The 14,395-nt window shown below is 37.8% G+C and overlaps 1 protein-coding gene across 3 annotated transcripts in view; it reads right to left on the bottom strand.

Moving 5' to 3' along the window:
- Positions 1-283: 283 nt before the first annotated feature.
- The window catches only part of CNTN5 (contactin 5), a 628,741-nt gene continuing 614,629 nt past the window's right edge, over positions 284-14,395 (bottom strand). For all 3 annotated transcript variants that reach the window (XM_051643085.1, XM_051643105.1, XM_051643094.1), the window contains 5 exons: positions 13,800-13,909; positions 6,711-6,897; positions 5,797-5,909; positions 4,234-4,402; positions 284-3,136 (listed from right to left, as the gene is read on the bottom strand). In XM_051643085.1, the coding sequence (XP_051499045.1) occupies positions 3,033-3,136; positions 4,234-4,402; positions 5,797-5,909; positions 6,711-6,897; positions 13,800-13,909 (683 nt within the window). In that variant the 3' untranslated portion in view covers positions 284-3,032. The remainder of the gene's footprint in view (positions 3,137-4,233; positions 4,403-5,796; positions 5,910-6,710; positions 6,898-13,799; positions 13,910-14,395) is intronic.

Below are 14,395 nucleotides of genomic sequence, written 5' to 3'. Positions count from 1 at the left end.
CCCTCCTCATAGCAGGGAGGTTGGAACCTGTTTTTCTTTAAGGTGCCTTCCAACCTTATCCATTCTATGATTCTGTGAAAAGTAATATCTACCCAGGGAAATCAACACACATATGGTATTTGCAAGATGCCAAAGCACTACTTGATTTTAATGGGTACATTCTCCACATTGACTATTGGACATTACTAATTTTCTTCTTGAAAGTAATGAAATTAAAAGGTTTTTGCTGTTGGAATTCAAAATGTTTGTGTGAATACAATTCAGGAGCTGACAGGAGATAAGATAAAAGTCAATAAAAAGAGAATTATTTATTAAAAAGATCTAATGTTACAAGAACAGTACACAGGAGCTATTGTATTACTGTGTCTTCCACATCGTATATACCATTATATATAGCATATATACAGATTGTATACAATATATCTAACATTTTGATATGGGCCATGACAGCATCTTCTTTTGGTCTGCAAAACAAAGTTTCTTTCTAATTATTTTTTTCCAAACAACTCTTGTGGCATTATACAAAAATACAGTCTCCTCAGCTATGCTAGACTGCACTATTACAATCTCTTACATGAAAAAGCTAAAAGCTCTCCATTGCAACTAAAAAATAATGTTATAAGGAAACACCTTATTCTACAAAGTAACAAATAGGTAATACATAGGTACTTAAACATTTAAAACATGTTTATTAATATATTTAAGATGCAAAATACATATTCTGTTCATGTTGAATATAAAAACGTACCCCTTTTTGTCCCTGCAATACAACTACATTACCTGATGGTATGTTCAGTATTTCTCTTTGTATCTTGACACTAGAGATCAAGATATAACTAGGTACAGCTCTATCTCCTTATCAGATTTTCATTCTTCTTTTAAAGTATAGCCATTTATTGTATTCAGAAAGTTTTTTGACCAAAACGTCACCAACTGTGACTGTAGCCTTTTTGAATACTCAAATAAACTGCACTGGCAAGGAACTGTATAAAAAAATAGAGGAAATTATGCTTAAGTAATTTATAAAATAGCCATTTTGCTTTTTGGTTCATCACTTTCTCTTGTTTATTTTAATCTTTTTTGAAGAACAACGGTTTGCAAAAGCAATGCTGCTGTTCTACAAATGACAGCAAGCAGATACTTTCTATGAGTTTGCTCTCTCAGCACGGTGCTTTCCACTTTCCTGTCTCTGATCTTAAAGGCTTTTCCAGAAGCAGAGATCTCCTTCTGTCTGTATCTACAGTCTACTACTTTTTAGAAAATCATTCATTTTAATGGATAATAAAGATTTGACTTGAACCATCTCTGAAAAGTTTGCTGATAAAATATGAAAAAGAAAAAAAAAATAGTAAACAATCAGCTTTTTACCTACTTGGTCTGTTTTGTGCTTTCTTGGCTACTTATTTTAAAGCTGCTAAGAAAGGACACAGTTAGAGTGTACCTAGTTAAACATAATTTTGCTACCAAGCTGGCAAAATAATAGCATTTTAGATGCAGAACCCATCAACCAAAATAAATTTGCATAAAAGCTTTAGAGAGATAGACAGCTAGAAAAAATAAGCTGTTAGGACTCGCCTGTTAAACTCTGTTGACTTGACTTTTCCTAGACTAAGGAATGTCTATCCTAGGTATAATCCCAGGTACAATCCCTAGACATATAGTAGAGAAACACCCTCCCTCATAACACCTTGCACACCGTAATTGTACAAACATTCACATCATGTACACTGGGGATCATTACGATTCAGGTGACAATATGCAGAAAGGCATTCCAATATAGAAAATATTGTCCAAATTGTCTACTGAGTGAAAAATTGTTTGGTACCAAAAAAATGGGGATTAAAACTGTTAGCATACAGTCCCTACAGGAATAATCTCTAGTGAGCTACAGAAATAGAGCCAATTAGCTGAATAACTGGAATGATGCTCAGTAGCACTTATACAAATATATTTATTTTTCAGACACAGCATTCTCCAAAGTACATCCCTCTGGAGTACGTAAATATATTTCACTGATTACAATTAAAAAAACCCTTGATATTGTCTCCATAATATGCTTTCATATATACTTACATTTGATTACCAAATATACGAAGTACAGAATGTTTCTAAAAATGGACCCAGAGGAAAAGAAGTTAGAACTGAGAAATGGTTGGAATGGTTGGAAAAATTACCTCCTTGCATTGCTTTATTTGTCCACTTAGCAGCCATGTTTAAATACCCAGTGGAGTTTGCATTGTCATATGCATTAGAAATTGATTTTTTCTGCTATTGAAAATAAATTTGTGATTCATTTCACATTAAACCATATGGTAGTTGATGAAAAACAAACTTGTTTCTTTGTAAATTTCTATTTAATAATTTTCCATTTACCTTGCAATAAAAAAATGGCTTATTTTTCTTGCTCCATTTTGCCACTTATAGAGTGCACTGTCTAGAATTGTACTGACAATACTTTTTGCTAATTAAATACATATTCATACATTTTCAGAACAAATTCTCTGTACTTTTGCAGTGGGCTGTCTATCTAAACTATATTTCTGTATTTTTCCCTCTTGTCAGTTGGAACAACCAGGCGTAGGGGATGCAAGAAGTGTGTTTGTCAAAGCTGTACCAAACTTTGTTCTATATTTATTTTTTTTTTTTCGAACCAAACAGATGTACTGTACTAGACATCACTGTTTAAACACCTAATGATACATGACTGGGGTCACCAAAATTGAACATCTTAAAAAAGTAAACTACGTTTGACAGAAATTACATTTCCTTACAAAAGTTTATTACATACAATCTGCATATTTTTGGGGCCAAAAACTGTCCCCTCCCCAGAGGACTTTAAAAACAAAATTGAGAGAAAAAAAACCTGATGAATTATTGAACGTGTCTCCAACACTCCTCTAAGTGCATCACAGGCACTTCTATGGGTCTTTAAGCATTAGCTTGGGTTTCCATTTTCTCCATGGTTGTAAAACTCCATCCCTTGGTGTCATCGAGCTAAAGCAAACAAATAACAACAACAAAGTCTGCAGTCTTCACCATGAGGTTGAAGGAACTATCAGTGCCAAAAGCAATGTTACAGAGGACGAGGAAGTGGTCAACACGTGTAAGGTGGATTGAGCACTCGTTACTTTCCCTCCTGAAATGAAAAGTAATGTAATTAACTAACAAACAATGCAAACAGTTCTCAGTATATTTAGGTACTAGACTTTGCCCAAAACTTGTATTCTATTATGCTCAGCACAATCTAACTTTTGGGCAATGGATTGCCCTCTGAGAACTGCCATCACGAAATAGGTTTTCTATGCAGACATGAGGAAATGTTTTTTTTATGATGATATCTACAGAAACTCACATGTTGAATCCTCATATTCTGTCTGCAAATGAGTAAGTATGTGGTTTTATGCCTTAACCCTCAAAAATAATTAGGCTTCAGTGGATACCCTGAGTCACAATCCCATATGTTCTTCCACCCGTTTCTTACCTGTGTAATACTGATACTTTAAATTCTTTCAATATATTGCAGTAACTGAAGACATAGAAGCTAGGAATCATAATTTAGTTCATGGCAATAAACTGATACTATAATACATTAATAATTTAATAAAGTGGTATCTACTCAAGGAAGTCAATGGAACCTACAGAGAAATTCAGCTTATTCTAAGGCAGGCCCATACAGAGGCTTCAGCTTCCTAAATGCATGCCATTTTAACTGTGTTAGATAGTACAGCTCTGTTTGGTGGTCCAGGATGATTTGTGTATCCTCTAAGTCCCACATCATCTCTGCCAGCTCTGTGTAAATGTTTGGGATAATTTAGGACATCTCAGATGTACTTACGTGCCTATATCTGAATACTTACATTCAGAAGATCATCTGAATGGCTGTCTAAGCTCCACTGTCTGTAGGGACTACATCTCAGCTGACTGTAATGCTATTTGAGACACCTAGTGCACATGTAGACATCTACAGCTTAGTTTTCCAGATGTTATCTTAGAAAGGTTTCTTGCAAATCCTCTGTTTTGTTCATCAGCCGCACATGGATACCTCAGATATTCTGGAGCATCTCAAATGGCACTAGACACCTTTTGTTTCAGCACAGAACTGAAGACTCAGATTAATTATTTTATCTAATAGCTGGAGAATTGTGAGAACATTTATTTTCAGGTAGACAATAATAATAGAATTAATGAGCACTGCTATAATCACCACTCTTCCAAATGTAGGTGTAACCTTACCTGAAAAAGATGGAACTCTGATCTGGGGACTCGCAGTCCCATCACCTCCTTCACTGACTGCACAGACCTCAATGATATAGACACCAACATCAGGAAGAAGTACCACTGCAGAGGTTTTCTGTGTTTCTATAACTTGACTGTTGCTCTGGCCTTCTTGCCTAAATAATACCTGTGGTCAATAAAGTAGATAGCTGTCATAGTGGTAATTCAAGTCATATACTAGGCAGTTTGTGTAGGTAATGCAGTCACTGAAATATTAACTGTTTCACGCTCTCTTTAAGGATTTCTTGACGTTAGATGTGAAGAGTTATCTGCTTTTACTGTCCCCTCCTTGCAATGGCTTCAAAACATTAATGGCAAAGTATATCAGCAATTAATGAAGTGCAAGGACACTGATTACAATCCAGAGGGAAGAATCAGCATTTGCCCACTCCAGCATTAGGCATCACACTATTTTATATTCATAATTTCTTCTGAATGCATTTTGGTTTCCATTTGATTAAAATTCTTATGCCAAAATTCATGTAGATAGCAGCATTTTTGGCTCGTGAACCAACTTAAAATGTAAAGAAAATGTCCTAAATAATGCCCTTTGTGTGTTTATCTTAGCTGGCTAAGACAACTGAGAACCGCTCAGATCTGTCCCTGCATCTCCTGCAAAACTCAGGAAAAGCTTATGGCATGTGGGAGAAAAGCAAGTGATGCATAGATGTCTATTTGGTACTTCTGTGTAAGTTTCTGTTCCCAGACAAAATTGAAAAGGTCAGAGAGGTGTAAAAAAGTAAAGTAGTCAACTGAAATTTTTCAGACTCTCAGCTATTCTGAGAAAAGTTACAGCAGTTTCTGTTTTATTAGAAACATTTTACACTTCCTTGCAGATATTTCCTGAGGTGTCAGAGGAGATATCAGATTGTAGCCTATAGAAATGATCATATATATACTTAAAAAACCCCCACCAACCACATCTCTCTAAAACCACTGAAATAGTTCTGTTTTAATTTAAAAGATTGTAGTGAATTCCACTGCTTTTTATGACTTGTTATTTAAGAGTTAACCTGGATTTTACTCTTTTAAACTTCAAAATTTCAAATGCCAGATGTTAGTGTCACTGGCTATTGGACATCACCAATATGATCACAAAACAAATCAAAATATGTGTGTTTCTGCTCCATTAAATTACTTATTTTAATGTCATTTTGATATGCCTCATTCTTCTCCATTTATCTAAATCCTACTGCAAACAAAGTTGAATTGAAATGTTAGTAGGAATTTCATTCAAAGCTCATCTTATTAATAGCCACTTCTTAGTCAGATATGATCAACTGATTCCCTGAGATGGAACTTAGTTTATAAACAGTAGTTGAAAATCATAACACAGAAAATTCTGGGACATTTCACTCTTTCCAATTTTATTTATTACTTTTCTTGGTGAAAACAGATTGTAGACAGTCTCTATAGCATGCTTCATTTACACCGAAAACTAAGAAAAGGAAAAAAGTCAACAAGGAAGAGGAGTAGTCATTTGGAAGAGAGAAAGGTGAACAAGGAAGGGGAAGCACTGACCTTGTATCCCATTACATCAGATTCGTTAGCTAGAGGTCTGACTGGCTCCCAACCAAGAGACACATGAGAACCATCCTGTATCCACATAATATTGCTTGGTGCTTGGCTTGGAGCTGAGGAGAAAAACCCCCACAAAATTACCTATAAATATACTGTATAGGTAGTTGCTTTAAAATAAAAAGTATTTCAATCTTTTATTACATCTATAATTTGTTGTTTCAGCAGGCTCCCAGCTCTAGCTGGAATTTAAAATATTTATTTTATTATTTTTTTCTTCAGAATTGTCATTTAATGGATTGCGGTTTATTTACTTATCCCACCCTTTATACTGCAAAGAGACGATGAAGTTGAATTATCTTCTTTTCCTTCTGTGACAAAAATGCCTTGTTTTCTACAAACCTTTCTACATAACCTTTGCTATGAATGCAAAGTCATAGAATCACAGAATGGCTGGGCTTGGAAGGGACCTCTGGAGATGATCAAGTCCAATCTCCCTGCTAGAGCAGGGCCACCTACAGCACGTCACACAGGAATGCATTCAGATGAGTCTTGAAAGTCTCCAGAGAAGAAGAGTCCACAACCTCTCTGGTCAGCCTTTTCCAGTGCTCCATCACCCTTACAGTAAAGAAGTTTTTCATCATGTTGAGGTGAAACTTCTTATGCTCCAGTTTCTGTCTGTTGCCCCTTGTTACAGCACAGGGCACCACTGAAAAGAGACGGGGTCACTCTTCTTGACACCCACTCTTCAGATATTTGTAAATATTAATAAGATTCCCAGTTATATGTGTTCATCTCTAATTAGCAAAGCCATTAATCAGTACTAAACATGACTCCTGAATATTGTACACTCTTATCAAAGGAAAACCCAAGAGGGCAGAGGTGGCTCCCTGAGCAAAGGTGCTGAGATAACTTACGGGACTTCTTGGTTGCTGCACGCACAGCAGCACTAGGTGGTCCGTACCCTGCAGCGTTGTATGCCCTCACTGTTAGGTGATACAATGTGTTTCCTTCTAATCCTGTCAGGAGGATGGATGAATCATTTCCCTCGGTTTTGACCTTTTCTGCTGCTTCTTCCTGCTCCATGTCCTTCCAGTAACCAATCTGCCAACAAGAGACCAAATTAATTATCAATACTGGCATGTGGGGAGCTCATGCTTCTAGATGCTCATACTTCGAGGGTCATTTTGCCATTTCTGCCATGTTTTCATTTCATTAAGACCTTTTAAACACATGGCATTTGCAGCCTAATCTCAGAGCCAAGCAATGCTCACTTCTCCAGGATGGCAAGACTCTGAGTATCATATTACCTGATGCACACTGAGTTGCTCTGTACTGGCATGAGAAAATGTGACCAAGTTTGAAGAGCAGAGGATGAACAATGGCAGGAACTCAAAAGTATTTCAGAGAATTCAAGGAGAGCTCATCCGCTGACAGGTCACCAGAATATCTACCTTCACCTTGGAAAGTTCTGACTGCATCAGTGAAGAAGTATTGTGAGCAGTATTTCCTTCCTGGCCCTGTGCAACTCAGAGCCACAAGATTTCTTATCAGTGTAATGAATAGGAAATGACAGGATACCAAAGGAAATCTTTCATTCATATGAAAACTCTTATCTGAAGAAAAAGAAGGAAGTGGATTCAATTTTAGTTCTTGGATATAAATAACTTTCTGATAAATCCAATTTTGATAGTATGTTCATATCCCTCCTTCTCAGACATAAAATCCCTACATGATCTTTGGTGGTTCTTAGTCCATATTTCTGTTTGGAGTCTATAGGTCTGAGCTAGGAATTTGACTAGTATGTTTCCTCAGGCACTGAGTATTTGCAGGGCATAACTGAAAAAAGTATTGTCTTTTTTTAAACGTATCTAGGTGATCTACACAGATAAGGCAATTCTCATGGGGTCTTACTATTCCTAACAGGAGATGTCACTAATCTGCCATTCAAAGACTTATATTCAGCCTACTGTTATTCATGCTGAGAACTACTTGCATTTATTCTACATTTTGACCTTTTCTGTGAGGTTGGTTATTTCATAATAAGTTATTCTTATTATATCTGGATAAATTTTCCTCTGGGAAAAAGATCATGGACAATACAACACTCTTGTGAATATATTCCAGAAAATGTGGAACCAAAAAAAACAATGACTTAGAAGAAAGCTAGAAACATAACTCAGCCCTTTTGATATTTTTCATGTGTTTGGAAATGCTCTCCACCACTGCTTATATGACATTACCAGTTTGGATACTAATAATATTTTGCACATGGTTTTTGCACTGCATTATTTTGCACTGTAAAAATAACAATGGCTTGTTCCCTATCACTTCAGCTGCATCACATGACAAATGTGTTCTCCCTTGGCAAAGGTGTAGTCTTGTGGGAATTTATACATGCTATTAAGCAACAAAAGCATGAGATGCAATTTGGCAGTGCTTCTATTTCAGTTTCTCCTGTACTTCAAAGCCCTTAAGTGTTTGGTCCCTGCTTTTAAAATTCCCCTTAAAGTTTTGCCAGGTGAGTTTGGACTTTGATCTCAAAATATGCTTTTCTCTTTTTTTCTTAATGAACACATCCATTTGTTGATTGCAAAGTGAACTAAAGGAAAAAGGGGCTATAAAAAAATAAAGAACTCCCATGACTGTTGACTGAGATCAATGGTGGGCAAACTTACCTCCATCTGAACCAAAATGAATGTACTGCTGATCTTTAAAAGTGCTGGACATATCTCTTCAAACAAAGGGTTTGTTTATTTACACTTCTTTGTTCTTGGTTTTTTAAAAAAACCCTGCTATATTCTGTAACCTTAATTTATCCTGCTCGGAAGGGATCTACCACACTTAAAGTAGGTTTCATTAATGAGAACTTTGAATATTCATATATCGTGAAGTGTAAATTACAAAAGAGTACCCTATATTTTAAAAGTGGAAGAAAAAAATGGGAAAAAACTCCCGCTTGGTCTGTTTAATGCATTATTGTTTGTGATGTTTAAATTTTTTGTTGGGATTTCTGTTGTTTTTCATCTGATTCTCAGATACTCATCTCTGTGCTGGATAGAAATCAATAATGGCATTTAAACAAATAGAGGAGATGCAGGAACATACAAGCTGCTTTGTTCTGATCATGGGTTAAGCAATCATTAAAAGTAAACCACCAAATTAAAAATATGTTTCCACTTAAACTTTTTTCTGTCTCTAATATTTACACACTACTTGAAGTTTCACGTTAAAAGAAGTATTAGATAATATTACTCTTTTCCCCAAATTGATTTCTAGGGTGTTGTGGGGAACGGTCCATCTTCTCTCCCCCCACATAAGACTAAACAAAATGTCTTTCAAGCCAGCAAAGCAAGAGCGGCGTCTTTTTGCTGCTTTAGCCAAGGACAGACTGGAACAGGCCTCTTGCTCTACCAGATAAGTCCACAGCAAGAAAAGAGCATAAAGGTTATGATAACTGGCAGAAAAATAGACAACAGGTTAAAGACTGCCTCGGACAGAGTATGTACCTGGCCAGTGCTAACTGGCTAATTTGAACAGTGATACTTTCTCGAACAGTGATTTCTGATCTATAAAAAGAGGGCAAGATCTGCAGGCCGGTGCTCTCTGCCTGCCCGGGACAAGACCCTGCTGCAGCACCTGCACCTGCCTGGAACGCCAGCCCCGCTGTCCGGAGGAGCCGAGAGGGAAGGGGGCCCTGCCCCGCGACCGCTGCCCGGAGAAGCGGAAAGGGGGTCCCGCCTGTACCCGCTCCGCGGGGATCGTGCCCACTCCGCGGGGACCCTGCCTGCCCAGCCTAAACCAAACCGGACCAAAGTAGGAGCTTGCCCAGCCTGCATTCGCCACGTACTTTGGGCCTAGAGCCGTGCTTGCCGCAGCTGCTGCTGCTGGGAGGGGTCGCCCCGGTTACCGGGAAGCCGGCCCCCCCACCAGACTGATAGAAACATTTATATATTTTTTCTAAATTACTTCAAGGTATACTTCACTAAATTAAAAAAAAAACCTGCATATTCCAGTACCTTGTAGACATATTATTTTGTTCCATTACAAAACCAGATAACATACACCTAAGAAACAGCAAAAACTCTTGAATATTTGTATTTGAAAAGACAGAATATAACATAAACAATGTATTATATCAAGTAATCCTCACTGAAAATTACATTCAAGATTTTCTGGTTTTCATACTGGGTTTTTTTGGTTGCAAGTTGATCTTTTGATTAAGTTAGTCAATCTCCTATCCCTTATGGGAATTCCAATGAAAAAGACATGAGTTTGTGATGTATACTTAGGAGTTAGCCTTGGTTTTCTGGACAAGAAAAATGGAAAAAAAACCCCAAACAAACCCAAAACTTTTGCCAGCCAGTAATTCTTTCCTTTTTCCTTTCCTACCAGTCATGAGTGACAAAGACAATACTACCTGGAGCTGAAGTAGATTTTATAACAATTCAGGTTATGGATTCTAAAAAGTAAGCATGAAGCGCACTATATTCTTCTACCATTCTGACAAAGTTTTCAACCTACTTCTACTTTGTCAGAGTGTAGCTCACATGTATTTAGTTAGTAAGGTCAGGTGGACAGCTGACAAATCTTGACTGAAGTCAGGGATAGTATGTGCTTTGGCAGATGCAAATTCATACAGCAAACAGTGCATAAAACTCGAGACGCAACAGTTAACACTGCCTTTTAGGGATGACAATGTGAAATTGGACAAGTTACTTGGCCTTTAATTACTCCTTAGTACAAAGTGCAAACAGGGCTTCAGTTAAAGTGGGTCACTGCAAACTTGTCTATATGTAGTAAATATCCTGTCACTTTTGTTTATTAGAGCCTGAGCACAAAAAAATAGCCTTCCTTTTATAACACTGCTGCTAAAAGGCCAGGAAATGTGAAGACCGTGTAGGTGGTTGTCACTGCTGCAGTGATCACAGGCAGAATACAAATTGAGACATGAAAACAGTGGCTATTCAGATTATTTTACACTCAATTTGAAATGAAGGCGACATTTTACTTGTGGTCCACAATAATTCTATATTAGGTAAAAATGTTAAGAAACAGACACATAATTAATCTTTTTATCAAAGTCACTGGATTTCTGTAAATTATCTGTTTGCTATTTGTAGATTAAGGGGGTGTTATGGGCTATGTTCTGCACTGCACTACATAGGACAAAATTTTCAAAATCAGTTTTTAAATTAAAATAGTATTCACAGAAGCTGAAGAAAGTGAATTATATGGAAAACATGATGCTGATCCATACTTGTGGGGTTTTTTTGGGGGGAGTTTAGCCCCAGTGTCTTCACAGAATGTTAGAATCACAGAATCACAGAATTTTAGGGGTTGGAAGGGACCTTGAAAGATCATCTAGGCCAACCCTCCTTCCAGAGCAGGATCCCCTAGAGTAGGTTGCACAGAAATGCATCCACATGGGTTTTGAATGTCTCCAGAGAAGGAGACTCCACAACCTCTCTGGGCAGCCTGTTCCAGTGCTCTGTCACTCTCACAGTAAAAAAAAATTTTCTGATATTCACCTTGAACCTCCTATGCTCCAATTTGCATCCATGAATATTGTGATGCAGTGAGTTATTATACTGATGCTGTAAGTAATTACCTCCTTTTTGGTTAAATCCCTCCCAAAATGGAACTGAAAAAATCTAGCAATGTCATCCTTGGATTTCATTCTCTCCTACTGAATTATGCGGACAGCAGCATTTACTCTTCTGTTATTGAGTAAAGGTTTCTCTGATCGTAATTCCTCCTGGGAGTAGTGAGGACAGAAAAGAGCAAACTACAACCTGTCAGAAAGCAGGCAGATAAATTCTGGGTAAATGAACAAAGAGGTGAAAGTGGAGAAAGGGAGGAAAAAGTCACCCTCATCTCCCCACATGGTCCCTCAGAAGGCTCCTCTAATTCCCTTATCGGATGAGGCACAAAGGAACAGTAAAGTATTTATAGATATTTTGTTTGTTTGTTTGTTTGTTCTGTCAACTTCAAGTCCCTGGCTTGATATATTTACTCTGTATTCTTCATGCTGGAATCCTAAAATTGATGTACAGCACACTAAGGGGCCAAATGTTATTAAGGTTTAATGTTAATAACACCTTTGGTATCAATAACTATTTCTAGATTCATACCTAAGAAGGAATGAGGCAATAGAGCAAGTAATGTTGGATTCAGAATACACTTCACTCTGAGGCACTTCCAAGACAAAAAGACCACCTCTGATACAAAGAGAGTCCACTGTCCTACCTGTAACAGCCACCTATCACTGGGACACATCTGTTGAGCTAAGGGAAGTATTATGTGACAAGCAGGTAAGCACAAAACAGAGTCAAGTTATAAAATAATAACTTTCTAGAGAAATAATTTTCACTTTTAGAAAGAAAATCTATTTTTATTTTAAAATGTGTAAAACAAATAGAATATTTTGAGAATCAATGTCATTGATGGAATGAGGATAACACTCAAAATAGCAAGTGTAACTTAAAAGACATCAAGACAACTGAGATGGTGTAACAAAACAGCCACCTTTCTGAAGAGAAAAAGACAGGGTGCAGTTATTTCAGAGAATAAAAGACTCAACTGGAAATTGAAGAGAAAGGTTATCAGCAAGTGGGACACTTTAACATGGAAAGTGATAGCATTTGCAAGGTGAATATGATCTCTATCAGACAGTTTTGTTTTCTTTATATATAGTAGTTCTAAAGGTAAAATGGTTAGATACCACATTTGCTGCATGAAGCAAGCTATCAGCAAAGAGGTAAAAACATGTTTAATGTAAGGAAGAAGTGGGGATAAAGTACAAGAGAATTTGCAAAGTTCAACACGGAGACATATATGGGAAAGACACCTAGACAAATGAGTGACCTGAGGGGGCCACAACATGGTTCACAGCCTGCTTGGACTGGAGAGCAGCACTGAACTACTTAAATATCAAGAAGCTACAGCAAATTAGGTAAATAAATACTAACTAGTTGTGTCTAAGCTGTGGGGTGAACATGCTGTCCTGGTGAAGGCCTCACAGCCTGAGGCTCTGCTGGATGGAGTGGTGGCTGTGTTGCTGCCTGGGCACCTACTTTTCCTTCCTAAGGCCATCAGCCCCCAGGTCTTTTCCAGACATGCTGGCAGGGAGACACTGTGCTAGTAGGACACAAGATGTCTTTAGACATCCATATCACTGGTATCTGCCTCAGATCTACATGTTTACTCTCATTGTTACTGTAAAGAACTGCAAGAGTCAGTTCACTCTAAGGAGGACTAAAGGAGGTCAAATAACCTGCACCCCAAAATCAGTAAATTGAGTCTAGCCGAGGTATTTCATGAAGAGCAGCATAGCCTGAACCACAAGGTTAGGACGGGTCATGTTGGCCAGCCCTAAGGATAGGTTTAGTCCTAGATCCAGTCAGTTCCTGGAGGTCTGGATTGTAACTGGATCCAAAGCTACAACTGGATTCAAAACTGTGAGAAGGTCCATTGCCAGGGCTGGATCTCTTTACCAAGTCAGGAAGGTCTGTCTCTGGGCAGAGCTTAATTTGTGGACAGTGTGGCCTCTGCTTTCCCTCCTGACATCCCACCTTTTGCAATGTGCCCAGCAGATGTACCCTGGCCACTGAGGGATGAGAGCGCAGGGACAGCGAAGGCTCCTTCCTTTCTGTGCACTTGTTGCTTTTTGAAAATAACACGTTTGAACTGGTCATTCAGAGCTGGGAACAGTCAATACCTAATCTTTCCCAGCCTGTGAAAGAGACATGCTGGGTCACTTGCAGTTCTTTCATCTCTTTTTGAAGTGTCAAAAAGATGTCGTAAGAACTAGTGTTGAACAGTTTTCAAGCACAAATAAATAAAAGATGCGCTGGTGCTACAGCTGTGACCGTTGTTCTACAGCTAGTCACAGGTATGCTAAAACAAGCATAATTTCTATTGAAGTTTCACTACTGCACATGTTAGCAGAATGCAATGCTAGCAAAAGGAACAAGACTTCACATTATGATATTCTGTGTTCATACCTCGAATCCCTGCGGTCTTCCTAGACTTTCTTTAATATGTTTCCACGCAACAAGAATCTCTGATACAGACAAACTCGTAGCTTTGACATCGATGGGAGCAGCAGTGGGCTCTGTATTAAGAAAAATCGAAACAATAAACCTCTACTGTAACAACCTGTATTTATCAAAAACACTCAATTTGAAACTGTCATTTACTTCCTTTATTCTACCTTAATACTCACAAGAAGGTAAGACATTGCGAAGAACATGAAAAACTGAACAAGATGAAGAGATTTTTATTGCTGTATTTTTTTATTTATGTAATGTTACATCAATATCTCATCACTAATGACAGGCACAGCAAAGTGTGACAGAATCTCTTGTTTATGATTTAAAATATCCCAAACTTTAATACTTGCAAAGGCCTGCCTCCCTCCACGCATCTCTTTCATACACCTTGATTAGCTTAACTTCAGCACTAAATGGAGCATTTTTCTCTTCCTGGCCTTTTGGTGCCATTCTGTCTGTTCAGGATGAGCAATACCTGGATAGGGTGCTCAGTCAGTCCTGTCCTGGCTTTATACTGAGAAAGAAGTGGTACACAGAGCTGTAGTGAA

This window comes from Apus apus, chromosome 1 (assembly GCF_020740795.1).
Source record: "Apus apus isolate bApuApu2 chromosome 1, bApuApu2.pri.cur, whole genome shotgun sequence".
Lineage (NCBI taxonomy): Eukaryota > Metazoa > Chordata > Aves > Apodiformes > Apodidae > Apus > Apus apus.
Note: the sequence above shows the minus strand (reverse complement) of the source record. Positions and strands in the feature narration are given on the sequence as shown.